The sequence below is a fragment of the Ictalurus punctatus genome, chromosome 20, assembly GCF_001660625.3.
Source record: "Ictalurus punctatus breed USDA103 chromosome 20, Coco_2.0, whole genome shotgun sequence".
NCBI classification, from domain to species: Eukaryota; Metazoa; Chordata; class Actinopteri; order Siluriformes; family Ictaluridae; genus Ictalurus; species Ictalurus punctatus.
Window position 1 is genome coordinate 16,817,571 of NC_030435.2, and position 18,740 is coordinate 16,836,310.

The 18,740-nt window shown below is 36.4% G+C and overlaps 1 protein-coding gene and 1 pseudogene across 2 annotated transcripts; one reads left to right on the forward strand and one right to left on the reverse strand.

The window, feature by feature from the left end:
- Window positions 1-363: 363 nt before the first annotated feature.
- LOC128628836 (semaphorin-4E-like) lies at window positions 364-15,667 on the forward strand. Of its 2 annotated transcripts, none has more exons than XM_053673778.1 (15): window positions 364-539; window positions 1,682-1,927; window positions 2,408-2,553; window positions 3,226-3,288; window positions 4,253-4,351; window positions 4,499-4,598; window positions 4,869-4,979; window positions 5,175-5,326; window positions 7,412-7,584; window positions 9,218-9,374; window positions 9,826-10,048; window positions 10,206-10,321; window positions 13,315-13,478; window positions 14,674-14,726; window positions 14,925-15,667. In XM_053673778.1, exons 2-15 carry the CDS (start codon window positions 1,819-1,821, stop codon window positions 15,515-15,517), a joined length of 2,259 nt encoding a protein of 752 aa, XP_053529753.1. In that variant the 5' UTR covers window positions 364-539; window positions 1,682-1,818; the 3' UTR covers window positions 15,518-15,667. The 2 variants fall into 2 exon arrangements, with proteins under 2 accessions (XP_053529753.1, XP_053529752.1); XM_053673777.1 differs by having other exon boundaries at window positions 366-539; window positions 13,309-13,478.
- A 109-nt stretch (window positions 15,668-15,776) lies between these two features.
- On the reverse strand, window positions 15,777-18,188 carry LOC128628837 (splicing factor Cactin-like; annotated as a pseudogene).
- Window positions 18,189-18,740: the final 552 nt, after the last annotated feature.

Here is an 18,740-nt window from a genome sequence, read left to right on the forward strand (position 1 = left end):
CTAAGAGAAGAGATTGCATCAGGATGCACTATTAAAATGTGTTGTTATTGAACAAAGAAAAATGTATAATGTATAATATGGTGAACGGGATTTGTTTTATTTTTATTTTATTAATTTGAAGGAAAAAAATAGAGTGGTGAGAGAACGTTTGTTAATAGCTGCTAATGCAAGTGATGACAGGATCTAACTGGTGTTATATACGCGTCAGTATATATTTTAGTTTTGAAGCTGTGATCTAAGAAACACCAATATCTCTGCTGTCACAGAGGCGAAGTTCCTGGAACTTCTTATAAGAAATCGCGCCATTTACGATGACCTCATAAAATTCTAAATCATTGACTCCTTTCCACACAGACAGCGATACACGATGACATCATAAAATTCTAATTCTCTAATTCTAAATTCTTGATGATTCCTACCAGTCAGTGATCCTCCGATTTGCTTGTTGTCCAGAAAAGCTGAAAGACTCGCAGCCAAGCAAGGAGATTCTTCAAATTATCGTGGAAATTAAACAACACTCATAGACTCTTCCTCTGAAGGTAAAAAAAGAGGTTTATTACAGAAAGATGGTTAATACAGGATAGAATAAAGCAGGATAGAATAATGAGAGCGCTCTGAAGCGCTTGTGCTGAACACTACTATATATATGAAACGCTCTATTACATCTGTTCATTTCTCAAACTGTATGAGTAAAGTAGGCTTTTCCCCAGATTTCTACTACCACTAGCTCTGTAAATCTCAAACTCACCATTTTTACAGCAGAATGCTTCTATAGAGGACTTATTTGTGTGAAAATTTCTGGTTCTTTTTTAGTCCCCCATCGGAGATATTCAACCTGCAAATGAAGGGATTTTTTTTTTTTTACATTGCGATTTCTCGCCCTCATAAAAAATGGAGAGAGAGAAGTCTCAAACCTGAAATATTTTTCAGGTTACCTAGGTACCCCCTAAAAAAAATTAAGACAAGACCTGAACCCTTCTTATTATAAATTGACCCTAAACGTGGAACTGTAAGCAATCTTGAGCATTACATTTGGACTTAAGTTCTAAGTCTAAGGAACAAGAATGTGCTGAATGTTTATATGAACATGTACCTTGTAATGTACTCTAGAGATCAGTTTTTGTACCAAGGAGCTAGGGCCATCCTGAGCCGAGATATTCAGGTTTTTGAAAACAACTGTATGACCAAAATCTGTGTGCCATGACACAAAGATGGCCACCGCAGTTAAACCAAGTAAAATAAAAATTTTCAAAAAAACTGGTGGTTTTGCAATGCTAATACATAGAGATAATCAATGGAGAAAAAAAAATTGGAAAATTAAAAATGGTCAAGCAACCTGCATTGGACCACTTGAGATGGAATGACCCTAATCCAAGCACTTAATGCTTCATGTTGGGGGAAAAAATAGTATAGTATCACATTTAGTTAAGAATTAAAATGGGTCATTTTGCCTCAGGAGTTGAAGTGACATGCACCTGATGTGCTACTTAAACCAACCAACCAGTGGCTTTTGACACATGTGCTTTTGCTACATCCAGTACCAGCCTCTATAACGTATGGCCTGTGCAGAAGGAGCTTTTTGAAGCCACATGTACATCACTATAGCAGTTTAACAGAATTATTGCTGCTTCTTATGCACTTTTTTTCTCTTTAATCTTTCTTTGTCTCTCGAATTTCCCAGATGGCTTCACATGGTTCCTTGTTCTTTGAAGAGGCATCCTACATGAATTAAACCAAGCTATATATCTCGTTGTTGACTGTAAAAGAGAAGTAACATAGTGAGGCTGAGCTTGTGCTGTAACAGAGACTTGAAGAGCTATGGACATGTTGTTCCTCCTCATCCTGTGTTTTTTTGGGACAGCCATATTGACTTCTGGCCAGGTTGGGCCTTTGTACAGCACACCACGCAAAACAGTTACTCTGAACAGTAAGTGTCTTTGTCTTTTTTTGTCTTTTTTTTTTTTTTGCAACTTGGCTGCACAACATTGCTGCACAATATTACTGTGATAAGCCTTGCATTAAAATAAAAAGCATGTTGATGAGCTGTTGAAGTCATATGGTTAAAAATTGTTGATTTAAAATTCTTACTTTTGTTAAATCACACACAATCTCTTCCTGGAAAGATAGAAGATCCTCACAGTATGTAATAAAAATATATTTTTTTTAACACATTTTAAAGCATTTGAACATCGCAGCCTTCATGATATCAGTAGTGCATATACGAATAACACAACGCATTACTGAGTTCCTGATTAACCAACGATACACTATTTTCTCCAAATGAATCACCAAGTCTTACTTCTACTTCACTTCTTTGCACTCTTCTTTATTACGATCAGCACAAGTCTTCCTTTCCAATAGCTACTCCACCACACTGGGCACTAAAAGCCTGTTCTGCTGTTGCTAGGTAACAGAGGACATGTTTTTCGAGAGGAGGGAGTGTGGAACTACTCCACCATGCTCCTGAGGGAAGACATTGGTGTGCTCATCCTGGGAGCTCGAGAGGCCATCTTTGCCTTGGACCTCACTAACATCACGCACAAGCAGGCTATGGTAAGGACAATTTTATTTTCCCAATATTTATTTAAATCTTGTTCACAATGCTCGGGCAGCAATCATTTCATGTAGAGTTCTATAATTTTTTTTTGCTAGTTTTTAAATCACTTAATAGTAGAGCACCTACATCTCAAAATGTTTTCCAACTTTTGTCTAAAGCCCTTTTCAGGTTCCACTATGAAAGCCATGAAGCAACATCTTCATTTTATGTACCAAACACGTTACTGTCACTGATTAAAAAAACAACAACAGTTACAAAAACATTGTAATAGACTGTTGTTTATTATTGGATTACTCTTACATTACATTGTACGTTGCTTTAAATTATTTTAATAGTTGCACTATTATTTTAGTTTCACACATTTGTTCTATTTTTATATATTGTATTGTTTATATATTTATATATTTTCTCTTTTTGTCACTGCTATAATTTATTATATATTTGTTTCACTAATATTTTTGAGTACACTTTTTTCATTATCTGTTTTTTACGTTATTATTATTATTTATTTATTTGTTTGTTTATTTATTATTATTATTATTATTATTATTATTATTATTATTATTATTATTATTATTATAGGACTCTGCTAGTAGTACATTTTCACCTGCACTGTACTTATTTAATGCCATATCAGTGGAGAAATAAACTGTTTATCTCTTTCGTAGGTAAAGTGGGACGTGTCTCCAGACAACAAGAAGATGTGTTCATACAAAGGGAAAAATTTGGAGGTGAGATCTTTTTTTTTTTTTTGGTGCCCTAAAAATTATAAGTAAATTATTCAGACAAAACCTGGGATGGTTCCATCCGGTGGTTTTGTTAGATTGAATGTTGAGGTTATGCATTTCCTGTCACATAGTGCATGCCATGATCAAGGCTGGCTAAAACTGGAGTTTAATACCTTTTGACTGCCTTTTGTTTCTATTCACATTTAGCACAGCACCATTATCCAGGGTAACTTGAACACCCTGATTCTAATTTTATGGATTTGAAGGTGTGATAAATGTAGGGGTGTACTTACTTTTTCCATGTGACTGATTTGTTTTTGTTTTTTTATTTGTTCATTTAAATTGTTAAAATTACTACAAAATGTCAATGTTATGTCTCTTTTGATAGTATATCTCCTTTATTAATAGGCACTGTTTCAAAGAGAATCAAACGAGTGCTTGTCCATATGTAAAAAAACAAAAACAAAAACAAAAAAAACAAGCATTTCCATGGGGTGTACTTATTTTTTCACATGACTCAAATATGGGTAACAAATTATACATTTCCTAATAGAGTACAGAACTAGCATTACAATCTGAGTTTTAAGACGACTAAGAATGAACTTTTCTACACCCCCCAAGGTCATGTTTCTATCTAGCATTGGTTAGACTTGGTTAGACTTTTGTGCATTAAACATAAAATGTCTTTCGGAAAGAGTCTATTAGTGAGTACTGTATGTAAAATAAACATTATTACTGACAGACCGTCTGATTAGAAACAGGTATACTATCAGATAAACTTGGTCGTATAAAATGATGTGCAAACTCGTCTTCAGTGAGTCCTAACCTAACCCATGAAATTATTCCACATTATTCTCCTGTCTTGTGTTGTTCTATGAACTAGTCTGGAATGAACTGAATCTCTGTTTTCTGACAGTCCTGATTGTCATAATTCACTGGACTCTATTTCCTGTTATTACTTTTCTAGACTGAGTGTCACAACTATATCCGGATCCTTCATAAAATGCCAGACGGCAGGATGTATGTGTGTGGTACCTATGCTTTCAGTCCAACTTGTGATTATATGGTGAGTAATTTCTCACATTATTTCACTGCAAAATATCATTATTATATTATTGTAGACATTAAAGTCTCAGTCTTTGTGAATGTGTTGTTGTATTTTACCACACCATGGAAATGTTTCATGTAGCCTTTGCTGTGCTCTGTCTTCCAGTCTTATACAGAGGGTAACCTGACTCTGGAAAGTAAACAGCATAAGGGGAAGGGAAAGTGTCCATTTGATCCTTTCCAGAGATACGCCTCTGAATTTGTTGGTAGGTGCTTCTCTCTTAAGTGTAACTGCTCCATGATGTAACATACCAAAGAACACAATGTTCAGTTAGTGAGTTATTTAATTATTATAGTCCCTAACTTTTATTCCAGATTAATAAATGCATTCATATATTCATTATAAATGTCCATCCACTTTAATACAGATGCTGCTCATAACAGCTGATATAATAATTTTGATTGTTTTAAAGAAAAGTAGCCCAATGCTATCATCATAATTTTCTAATAAAATTACCATTCTGGTTATCATTTAGATGGAGAGCTGTACTCTGCTACATCTATGAATTTCCTGGGCTCTGAACCGGTTGTGATGCGAAGCTCTAATAAAACTATACGAACTGATTACTACTCTTCCTGGCTCAGTGGTAAGAATGTGTGTGTATACACACACATATTTTGGAACTGGAAGATTTTGGAGTTGAAATTAAACCATTTCCTGTGCATAAATTAAAACTTCTAGTTTGCATCTAGTTTAGTTGTGACAGTCTTTAATTCTTTGAACTTGCGATTCTTCTACTCAGCTTAAGATTGAGTATCACTGATTAGTTCTGTGATTTCAGAACCCCAATTCATTGGCATGAAGTACGTGGCTGAAGGAAAGGAAAACCCAGAGGGGGATGATGACAAGATTTACCTCTTCTTTAGTGAAACAGCTATGGAGTACGACTCCTACAATAAGCTGGACGTGTCGAGAGTGGCCCGCGTCTGTAAGGTACTTTCCCCATCACACACAACAGCTTTTCTAACTGTTCATGCAACAGCCTTAGGACAGCTGAATATGCTTGGAGGAGAGCACTAACTGTCTTCTTTCATATACAGTCATGGCAAAAAGAAAGTACGCTTTTTTTATTGAATTCTATGCTTTTATTCATCAGGGCCTAAATAACAATTGTGTGGTCCTCCCCAACTTTCATAAACAAACAAATAACCACAACAGATTTCAATATGTAGTCATTTTTCCCCCAAAGAAGTAAACCAACATTCAGAAACCAGGTGGGAAAATATAAGTACACTCTTCCTAGATCTTAATGACAATTATTAAGAGTGTTTTTAGCAGCCCGGTGTTACTAAATAAATGCAAATGATTTGTTAATCATCAAGAAGTGTGGCTACCTACGTAAATGCAGAACTTTTGGCAGTTTGGTGTTCTGAAGCACTCAAGTGTGTGTCTGCATCGTGTCAAGGAGAAAGGACATCAGCCATGACTTCAGAGAAGCAATTGTTGCTGCTCATCAATCTGGGAAGGGTTATAAGGCCATCTCCAAACAATCTGAAATTCATCATTCTACAGTGAGAAGGATTGTTTACAAATAGAGAACCTTCAGGATAGTTGCGAATCTTCCCAGGAGTGGGCCGCCCAGTAAATTTAGTCCAATGACAGACTGTTTAATGCTCAGAGATATAAAGAAAAAACCAAGAGCTACATTATATGACATTTAAATGTTTATGTTCATGACAGCACATTCAGAAAAAGACTGAACAAATTTGGCTTTCATGGCAGGGTGGCTAGGAAAAAGCCCCTTTTCTCCTAAAAGAATATGTATAAATGAATAGTGTGACTTAGGTTTGCAAAATTACATCTAAACAAACCAAAAAAGTTCTGGAACAATATCCTTTGGACTGTTGCGGCCCAGGTGGAGATGTTTGGTCATTATGCACAGCACCATGTTTGGTGAAAACCAAACACAGCATATCACTATAAAACAGCTCATACCAACTGTCAAGCATGGTCATCTGTCTAGCAGCCAAACTTGGGTTATGCAAAATGACAATGATCCCATGCTCAAAAGAAACTTGACATCTGAATGGCTAAAGAAGAAAAAAATCGAGGTGTTGGAGCTGCCAAGTCAAAGTCCAGTCCTCAAACCCATTGAGATTTTGTGGCAGGATCTTAAGAGAGCTGTGCATAAACAAATGCCCTCAAAAAACAATGTATGTAAAGAACAGTGGGCAGAAATTTCTCCAAAACAACATGAGAGACTGATAAACTCCTACAGAAAATGTTTACTTCATGCTATTGCTAAAGGTGGTTCTACATGTTGGTTTATCTTTTGGAAAAAATGACTACATATTGAAATCTGCTGTGGTTTTCTGTTTGTTGTCACCTGAGATTATTTGTGCTTGTTTATAGAAGTGTTCGGGACCACATAATTGCTATGTAGTCCCTGATCAATAAAAACATACAACTGAAGAAGTCTGCACTTTCTTTTTCCCATGACAGTACATGATCTATCAGACAGTTAGTGTTGACTTGTGGATAACCATACATATAACCTATTATATAACCGGAGTTATCTCAGACTCCTGACCATGAATGGCTTTGTCAACTTTCAAACTCATGAACTCCTGACGACTGAGTAAACATTTTATCCTTTGCTCTAAACAAAACCACCAACTATGTTCATTTCCATTCCAACCAACAAGACCACATTCCTACTGCCATATTGTCTGCACTGCAAAAACAAAAATATCTTAGATAAATTTACCCATATTCAAGATGTTTTCAATTGCTAACATTTCTATTTTAAGATAATTATAAATTAAATATTATAAGATTATTCAGCCTGCTTTTGATGTTTTTATACAGCAATAGAATCCATTTTCTTATTCTATTGGCAGATACTTTTGCTTCTTTCAAGAAATAAATGCTTAAAATTTGAAATATTATCTGCCCATAGAACAATACTTTTCCAATAAATATTTGGTTACATTTTATAATGTAAAACACTAAATAAATAAATGCCTTCTTTTTTTTTGCAACATTGTATCAATTTTTCTCATTCCCTCTCCTTGCTAGGGGGATATGGGAGGACAGCGGACACTGCAAAGGAAGTGGACATCGTTCCTAAAGGCTCCCCTGGACTGTCCTGTCCTTCAAACCAGACTTCCTTACATCATACAGGATGTGTTCCTCTTCTGCCCAGGCAGCTGGACAACCTGTGTGTTCTACGGAGTCTTCACTCCTCAGATGTGAGTATATTTCAGTTCAAACCTGGTAGCAAAAGACCCTGCAAAAATCACCATTTTGAAACAGTTAAGGATTTTGAATGTAATCACAATTGTGGTTCAGTACCAGTCCATCATTGCACACACAGTGGAAATTAAACCCTAAAATGGAGGACTTAAACACTTTACCACTTGTATTAGATCAGCCTCAAGGTCAATGGAGGGTCCAGGTGGTTAGATCACATGGGTAACCTAAAAGGCTTTTACATCTCACTGGAATTTCTAATCATTTATGGCAATTTAGTGTAGCTAATCATGTACCAGCATGTTTTTGAGAGGTGGGACAAAACTGGAGGAAACGGGCACATTTGAGAGACCATGCAGAGAATCTCCATACAAACTGTAACCCGAGCACAGGATCAAACCGGGAGATTTGATGTGCTGTGACATGGCAATGCTGCACCACCTTGCCGTCTATATATTGCATCCACCAGTGTACAGTTGAGGTCATAACTTTACAAACACCTTGAAGAATCTGCAAAATGTTAATAATTCAAAAATGATAATAATAAAAATAATAAGTGGGATCGTAAAAATTGCATTTAGTTTTTTATTTAGTCCTGCCCTGAATAAACTATTTCACATAACAGATGTTTGCCTATAGTCCACAAGACACAGTAATAACTGAATTTACACAAATGAACCAGTTCAAAAGTTTAGATACGCTTGATTCTTAATACTGTGTAACTCTCATTACCTGGATGATCCATGACTGTTTTTATGTTTTGTGATAATTGTTCATAAGTCCCTTGTATGTCCTGAGCAGTTAAACTGCCCACTGTTCTCCAGAAAAATCCTCCAGGTCCTGCATATTCTTTGGTTTTCTAGCACCTTCTGTATATTTGACCCCTTTCCAACACGGGCTATATGATTTTGAGATCCATCTTTTCACACGGAGGATGACTGAGGGACTCGTACACAGCTATTACAAAAGGTGCAAATGTTCACTGATGCCCCAGAAGGCAGCAGGATGATCAGTGTAAATTGTTACTATTTTGTCTTCTGGGAAACATGTAAATATCTTATGTAGCTTCTGAAGGGCAGGACTAAATGTTTAAAAAAAAAAAAAAGATCTTTAAACAATATTAAATGATTAAATTTTGCCGATTCATCAAGGTGTATGTAAACCTCTGACCTCAAATGTATACTAAGTACCGAGCCTCCTAATATGCAGTATGTGAGAATTATTATTTGGTTTAATACACAATCATGTGAAAGTGTGAATGATGTCAGTCAAATTCAATCATGGATACAGTCGCCTCAGAAACAGTGTAATTTTTGTGTTTTACTATGCTGTTTAATGTATTCACTTTTTGAGATTACATGATGCAATGAGGTGAGGACTAAATTATTTAAGGGAGTCAAAACCTACCTTCATTTCAAATTGGATTGCAATGTAAACCCAGTAATTGTTTCAATATTGTTTCCTGTTATTTTTTTTGAACTACTAAGATATCACAGCCAGTTAAAGGAAAAAAATACCAATAAAGAACTTGTTTAGAAAATTTTCCAGCATATTCCAGAACACATAATTAGAAATAGTTTTATGAATCTCCTTCCTAATACACTTGTTTCATTGCTGTGATTTGATTGACAGGGACGCGTTGCAGTACTCTGCAGTGTGCACCTACAGTATACACAGCATCAGGGAAGTGTTCTCTGAAGGCAGGTTCAAAACGCTGTACAACGACAGATCTGTTTTTAATAAATGGGTGACATACTACGGAGATGTGCCTGACCCTCGTCCTGGAGCTGTGAGTTCAACATTTATCAATTTATTCTGCAACAGTACAGTGATGGAAAAAGAAACCAAACAGAAAATGAACAATAGTTCCAGTTGTAAGGGTTAAATTAATGCTCTTGTTATCATTTCCATAGTATTGTAACTTACACAGGGACTTGCACCCTAAAACAACTTGTATTTGTACTTACTGCCTTTCTTCCTACAGAATATGTTAAGTATAAAAGTATAAATATAGTTTATGAATTCACCTAAGTAACACGTTGGATAATGTTAGTTGGGTAAGATGTTAGATAAACTCTAAAATTTCAGGAGGAGATTATAATTATTGTAACAAATTACAATTTTGTTTGCCATATTACTTGTGCTATTTTGTATAACTCCATACCTGGTTAGCTATGAAGATGTTATGTCCGAGTTATTTATATGTTATCTGTTGCGCTCTCTCTCTGTGGTGTGTCTAGTGTATTAACAATGATGCAAGGAAGAAAATGATTTCCACGTCCTTGGACCTGCCTGATAAAACCCTTCTGTTTGTGAGAGCAAAGCCACTGATGGATGAAGCAGTGAAACCATCTTCTCAGCAACCCCTGCTGGTGAAGAAAGGAGCTGCGTTTACACGGATCGTAGTGGCCAGCACTACTGCCCTGGATGGGAGCACCCATCAGGTTATGTTTATAGGCACAGGTAATCATTTAATTTACATTTTACATCATTTTATCAAGATTGATACATTTTCTGTTACAATAATCTAACCAAAACACCCTTAAATACATCCAGGACAGCAAATTCTAGTGCTTTACACTACATAAGCATTAACAAATCAAATGTGTATTTATAACAGCAAGCGGTTCAGTACTGAAAGCAGTCAACTATGACGGAAAGATGGTGATAATAGAAGAGGTGCAGCTGTTTAAGCATTCAGAGCCAGTGAAGATACTGCGCCTCTCCAACACCATGGTAAGCCTCAGAACACTTTTACGTTTGATTTTCTCCTCTCTGAAGCTACACCAAGTGTTTATAGGTTATAAGTTGTTTTTGAACCTGGGTGCTGGGTGCTTTGAAATGGTGGACTGAGGTTTGTTTCAGGACTGGATGTTGGTTAAAGTTGTTTAGTTGTCATGCTACATCCTGTTTTAATGTTCATAATGGCAGGGATGGGGATATTGTACTGTACATATTGACAGAGTATCTTCTGGTTGTATTGAGCAAAGAATGAGGCTCCTATTTTCTTGTGGATAAGTGAACAATTTTGCCTCACCTTGCCTTATGTAACAAAAATTCATTAACTAGCTACATCTGTTGTGAATTTTTTTCTAATGTTACCTAACTAATTCTGCTTTGTTTCTGTGGGGATCTTTTCTCTAGTGTTAGGTAAATTAGTTTGGGGATTATCGCTAAGCTAGTTTAAAAAAAAAAAAAAAAAAAAATTTTACAGTTAATACTGTTGTGGGATGTTTATGTTCCCAGAGGAATTTAAGATTATGACTTGTGTTTCAAAATAAATCTGAACTTTAGTTTTCCCAGTATAATCGCCACCAGATTTTCTCATCATTCTTTCACTCCGACTTCCCGTTTTACGCTAAACTTTCCTGCTAGCAACTGTGAATGATCAGCGAGGCATATTAGAAACATACCTGTATACCTGTACAACATAGGGCTGAATGTAATGGCAATATATAGCCAATGGAAAGCCATTTAGGGTTCATAGCAAGCTCTTATTAAGTTTAGCAAATTTATATTTCAATTCAGTTCACCGATAGTTATCTTAGCTGAGCTCTAAGCGAAATATCTAATTAGCAAGTTATTAGCAAAGCTGCTACTAACGCTATGCTATGCTATATGTGTAGCTGCTTTTTAAAAAAAATAAATAAATGAATTTATATATATATATATATATATATATATATATATATATATATATATATATATATATATAAATTTTATTTATTTGTTTATTTGATTATTTTTTATAGTTGTAGATGTATCCATGTAGATAATTCTCAGCAAATTGTATATAAACTGTATATAAACCCTCTGTATCAGAGTATAGTATGTAGTATATGGAGTCCACAGATTAGTGATGGACTTTAGCTGCTTTTGGCATGAAGAGAAAACTAAAGCAAAATGTGACTAAATGTGTCCATAATGACAACTTTTATGACATGTGAAAAGACACTCAGAGACTGTCGGGCCATGCCATGCCCGGTGTAAGAATCTGACAGGCTTTTTTCCCTCATTGAGACAAGAAGACAATTGGTTATTTATAATTATGTAATACCTTGCTAAGTGTTACACACTGCCACATTCATATTTCAAACAGTGGCCTGTCTCTACTACATACAGTCTCTGTTCACACTCTGCACAATCACTTGTGGCTTATAGATAGATGCTACACTATTGTTAAAAAAATGTGTGATGAAAACAACAGCAAATATTCAATTGCATGAACAAATTACAAATAACACTGAACATAAATATTCAATACAAGTTTCTGTTTGTGCTGATTTATGTTGGTTTGGGTTTTGAGATTGTAATGTCTACAAATTAAAGCAATTCTTTTTAGCCACATTAGTATAATTTATTTATGCTGATTTGTGCTACACAAAAACAGTTTTCATTTTTAATTTTTAGCTTTGTTATACATTCAGTTCTTTTACGTTTGCTCATGTGGCTGATTCCTGGTGGTGTTGTCTCTCTCTGCCAGTAATATGTAAATGCTATAACCTCTGAAAAATTAAACCGCCAGAAATAATTTTTTTATGGCACCAATCTGCATGAACAGTTTATCAGTCCTTCCAAGATTTTGCAATTGCAGAAATGAAAGCAAAATCAAGCAAACTCCACAATATTTTTCAAAATTACCACAGCCTAAGCCCTCTTCGATTCATGTGCGTCACACATGAGTGCAGCTAAAAAATCTCATTTGTCAGCAAACATCACTGCGAAAGACCGTGCAAAACAAGTTTGTGCGATTGCAATTTCACCAATTCAAGTAGTCTTCCGCAAAAATATCACAAAATTTTGAACAAAAGCCGCAGCAAGATCAAGTATTTTTGGCAAAACAATCACACAAAAAAAATGTTTGAAATCCTGCATGGACTCATATTTATGAGTCACTATACACTATACGGCCAATAGTGTGTGAACGCTTTACCATAACTCTCATATGTGCTTGTTGAACAGCCCATTCCAGATTTAGTCCCCTCCTACTTTTTTAAATAAATTTCCTTCCTCTGGGAATCTTTCCACTAGATTTTGGAGCATGGCTGTGCCCATGCAGCCACAAGAGCATTACTACTATAGATTGGGTACTGATCTTGGGCGAGCAGGCCTGGGACACAGTCTGCGTTCAAAATTAATGCCAATGGTGTTCAGAGGGGTTGAGGTCGGGGCTCTGTGCAGGCCTTTCAAGTTTTTCCACTCCAACCTTGGCAAATAGTGTCTTCATAGAGCTCACATTGTGTGCAGAGACATTGTCATGCTCAAACAGGTTTGGAGCCCCTTTGTTCCAGTAAAGTGAGCAAATGTTTCAGCATACAGAGACATTCTAGACAATTGTCTGCTTCCAATTTTGTGACAACAGAGTGGGGATGAACCACGTACAGGTATGATTAGTAAGGGAATAAACAGTTCGAGAAACTTATTTAGTTTGGGAGAATATCTTATGAAATGTGTTTCTTGAGTGGATTGCTCATATTTACTCATATTGAACATATTTCATGGAACATGCACACCTAAAATATGAATTTTGTGCCATCATCAATCACACTAGTATAGCATAAAATAACTGTATATCATTGCTTAATGACTTTCTTATTGTGATTTATCCCAGTACTCATCCGATTCATTTAATTGTTTCTACTTAACAGCGTTAGATTCAGTTTGAGTTTGATTCAGTTTTTGTTTGACCCTCATTTCAATAACTGGTGCGCATATTTTGTCAGGGTCAGCTGTATGCAGGCTCAAACGAGGCAGCGGTGCAGATGTCGCTTAGCGCATGCGACCATTACATCTCCTGTATAGACTGTGTGCTGGCCAGAGACCCCTACTGCGGCTGGAACCTCAACACTAGTAGCTGCATTGCTATAAACAGCATTGACCCAGATACACACAGGTACTGAGCATACACTACTCAATTCAATTCAATTCAGTTTTATTTGTATAGTGCTTTTAACAATGGACGTTGTCCCAAAGCAGCTTTATAGAAATAACTACTCGTATGCTGTAATGTAGTGTTGTAAGGAATTAATCAAGGAATTAATCATGATGTGGTGTGATGTTGTTATAGTAAAACATGAATAGAAACAATGGGATGGTGTGATGCGGCCTGAAGTTTATCCTACAACAGTCTTATTCCTTTTACACCACAGCAATGTGTCAATGATAACAATTTGTATGTTTAATTTATTAATTAATTACCAGTGTTTATTCAGGGACAAATTGACTGAGCATAAAGCTTTTTACAGCAATGCCCTGAGTTCACAGTCATACTAGCCGACAGTCAGAGAAAAGGAGGATAAACCATATGTAATAACAACAATAACAATAAAATGAAGAAAAAGTCCAAATAATAACTAACATGTCTGCAAATCAACCAAAGCAGGATCACTGTACTGCAACCATATCATCATACACTTAATTTGATCTACTGACACACACTGGTCTAATTTCAATACCTCTTGTAATTTGTTCCTTTGATTTGGTGCAAAAAAAAACAACAACTAAAAGCAAATTTTCCATTTATTAAAGGATGTCATCATACTTTTAGCCAATCTTAGTTACATTTAATGTTGTGTAATATCCGCTAAACAAGTTAGTTCTTGTTATGTTACAGCAGCTATAAACACCCCCCCATGAAGTAAATAAATAAATAAAAGTGATAGCTTTACCTCTGACAGTTACAATGAGCTGACACTGGAGACTCCTTAAAGAAAGAAAGTATCATCAATTATTAATGTTTTTATTTATTAAATAATGACACATATACTACCTGTTTTTTTTTTCATTTAAACTGTTTACTGAATTGGATTATGTAGAGTGCCTGCCATACCAGTCCCTGTGAATAAGCCGTTACTATAGAAACAGTAGCGTATTCGAATATCTACATTCATATAAACCTGTGATGTTCCTTGCAGTTAGCACTACTGTCATTTGCTGCTATAGAAAATTAATCACCTTCTGAATTAAGAATTAAACAGCACTGTTGTCTAACATATTGTACTGACTGTACTAGAGCCTATGTGTGAAGTGGGAATGTTAGATATATTGGATTTTCTGTCATGTCTCTGTGTTTTCTTTTTCTCCTGAAGTGAAGTGGTTCAGAGTCTGAGAGATGGACATGCTACACATTGTCCTGCAGTCGGTATGTTAACGGATTGATTTTTATATCCACTAGTACAGTATTTACACTAAAAAGTCTTAATGAACAACTTCATTGACTGTATGTGTGAACATACATGCAGCAGATCTGGTTCAAATCCATTGTGACTCAAGTAGTAAATAAAAATTAGAAATGAAGTAAAATTAAAATGACTGAGTCAAGATGCGGTTTGTGTTACAGAGAGCACCAAGACCATTAAAACCTTCTACCCGGGTAACGTGGTCAGGCTGCCGTGCCAGCCGGGATCAAACCTCGCCCAAGTGCAGTGGCGTGTAAATGATCACCCAGTTGAAAACTCCAACATGTACCACATTCAACACAACAGCCTGTTCATCCTCAATGCCTCGGACAGCGACGCCGGCCACTACACCTGCACCTCTGTAGAGTCCTCCAATGGCAAAGACTACGTCATTCAAACTGTTACGTATGAGCTGAGACTGGGGAACTACATGGGGCATCCTTCAGTCCTGGCACTGGTGCAGGAACAGTTGAACACCCCCTTGATCCTCAGGGCTATGGTCATCATCATATCACTGTTATTAGTGGCGCTTTTAATATGGAACTTCTACCAAGGGAATTGTCCTGTCCTGAGATGCTTCAATAAAGCTGTGGAAAGACCACAGCCTATGTCTGGCTTTCAGGAGCCACTGCAAATAGTAGACAGAAATAAAGCAGCATCAGTAGGATGCAGCAGTAACAGTAATAATAATCATAACAGAACAACTGAACTCCCCAGTACTGGAAGCCAGCATAATGGAGACAACATCGTCTAGTGAGGACCCTATGCACATCTTTGAGAACATTGGAGATTGGAGAACATTTTCGCCTCTCTTATTACTCATTGTGTGCAATGTCAGCCCCCTCACCTCTAACGTTATGTGATGAATTTATTTGTTTTTGGATTAAATGAAGCTGTGAATGTATGATTTGTCACTTTTTCTGTGTACAGAACCATGATTCTTAGTGTATGTGACAAATAAAAAAAATCAGAGGGAAAGATTTTATAATATAATCCATCTTACAGAGGCAGCAAGAACAAGTTAAGAAAAGATTTTTATTATTGCAAAATCATAGAAAGACAAACACTGGAATATGATCATTTGAGAATAATCGATCGGTTATACAATACCAAAAAAAATACAGAATTTGCTTTTCCATCACTTTCAGTACAGGGGCCGATGTTCTCATATGTTCACCCGTTTCAAATTACTCTTATTCTCACGAGGCCTGGTGTAAAGATAATTTTTATTTACGCAACATCACGGTTTTACATTCACTTCATACAGAACATTATTCTGAAAATGCAGCACTACAAGGTGAAATTTAACATAAGTAGAATTCACATAGAAAGATCCATCACGTAACTGTCCAGATGTCTTCAAACTTGAGCGTCAGCCCCTCATCTCCTGTAGCGATAGCGCTTGAAATGAAAACACAGCTGGAAGATGCCGTTGGCGAACTGGCAGTGGAAGCCGTGTCGATGCGAGTACTCCCATTCGCGGTTGACGATCTTGAACGCGATGTACTGCAGTACTGCGGGGTGGAGCGCTTGTCGATCAGGTCCGGGTAGAAGATGTTGAACTTATAACCCTGGACGATTTTGGGTTGCGAGTTGTCGAAGTCGTAGTGCGTCTTGTTGTACTTGTTCCACTCGAAGCCTGTGTGCACGCGATTGAAGAAGCGAGGTTTGCGTGGCCGGTACTTGTCAGCCCACATGTACATTTTCCCAGTCAGGGGCATCTCTACGCTGAACTGGGCCTCGTCACCCCCCATGCCCTCTTTTGCACGTCGCACAAACGCGTCTTCTGCACTCTCGCTGGCGTCGCCTGAAGGGAAAATATATATATATATATATATATATATATATATATATATATATATATATATATATATATATATATATATATATATATATATATATATATATATATTTAAATCATCACACTTCAAATTACAAATCTAGCGTAAAGACAGAAGGACGCGAGTGTAAATTGTGTCAGGAATAAAATACTAGGTAATAATGTAGGAATGCAATCCACACTAGAGTGCTGTAATGTTATTAAGGAAGCCATCCTGGACAACCAGAATAATTAGCTAATACTAATTAATAAATTTGTTTCAACACTCGATTTGTAATCAGATTGCACACAATTAGAGCTTAATGATGAAGTTTTTGAAGATTTAGAACACTGCATTGCAAAACTAAAGAAGCAAATATCAGACGCCAAAGGTGTCATAGCTGATGTTAAATTTACGTCAAACTTAATCCGAGTCTGAACAAGTCCAACTGCTGCAATAGAGCAGATGTATGTATGAGGTGCACAGAGTATGTGACATGACACACACATCTGACCAATTCGTCATTATTCCAGCCTTCATTTCAGTTCAAAGAGCTCAGGTTTCATGTACATACCCGTGACCTGCAACTGCGAGTCGTAGGCGTTGGAGGTCTTCCTCAGCATCCACGACGTGCGTGTCGAGTAGATAGACGTATGTGAAGAAAGAAGTCATTTATGAAATACATATTTTATACTTGATGTATACACTTCAAATGAATATATAAATGAATGACACTGCGTGTGTGTATTAATTAATAAATATACCTGCACATTAACATAAATAAATAATGCATAATTAAGATGAAATATATGAATACTCATTATTGAATGCTCACACATACTGTATATAGTTAATGAATACGTACTAATTAAAATATTGTTCAGTAAAGAGTACCACTGTATTGTAGAAATATAATTATTGTAGAAAATATTAAAATGACGAAACTTAAATAATGAAAATAATACTTAACAAATCTGCGATGGACTGGCACCCTGTCCAGGGTGTACCCCGCCTTGTGCCCGATGCTTCAGGCTTCAGGCTCCCCCGCGACCTTGGGAAGGAGGAAGCGGTTGAAGATGGATGGATGGATGGAATACTTAATAAATTACTGAAATAGACACAAAGCTAGATTATTATTATTGTCAGTCCTAACCAAGACTGGAACTGGATCTCACACTGGATTCTCAGCCTCGGGTTCCTCTTTGATAATGGGGAAGAGTGGTTTGCTTTCCACCCCCTGCTCCTACTTCAGCTTATAGCGTTTCTGCCTGAGGACTTCCTGATGCCTCTCCCTCAGTCTACACAACACAGAAGTAATACACAGCATACAATCAGTGAGGCATGTATCATAAGCATCATACAGCATCTCATGTACGCTACTAGTAGAAGACTCGTACCTTGCCCGTGCCATGTAGACTCGCACCTGCTGCAGCAGGCTCTCCCAGTAACCGATGTCCAGGTTTGAGCCGCCAGCCTGCATCTTATTTTCTATGTTCATGTGCAGTGCCTGCAACTGGCTGTACGTTTTACCTTTGAATACAGACTGCACATCTGTACTCACCGAAGTGTTGATACCCTCATGAAGGTCACCTGTGTATGAACAGAGACAGCTATAAATCACACTGCAAAGTTTGTGTGATGCTTCACACATCTTCAAGTTCAATGTATTTTCTGGAAACTAACAGTAATCAAAATTACTTAAATAAAGCTTAATATAATAAACAAAAATCCAGGGAACTTTTTGAACTTTGTATTGCTGTATACCGTGTAATAATTCATTTGGATTTTTAAATCATTTGGCTTTTTAAAACTGAAAAGCATTCATTCAAATGTATTACTTTTTTTTTTTTTTACTTATTGACCGGGACATTGTGCTTTTTACATGGTCTCTCAAACCTATAAATGAAAACTTCTGGGACAAAAAGAATAACTATTTCAGTCAAAACATTTTTCTTTCAGAATAAAATTTTCAATGCCCGAAATTTTGCTTGATCCCCAAGATTTATGTACTCCGCATATTCCAGACAACATACAGTGATCACATTTTCCACATTTTGTTATGGTACAGCCTTATTCCAAAATGGATTAAATAAATTATTTTCTTCAAAATTCTACAAACAATACCCCATGAGGACAATGTGAAAGAAGTTTGTTTGA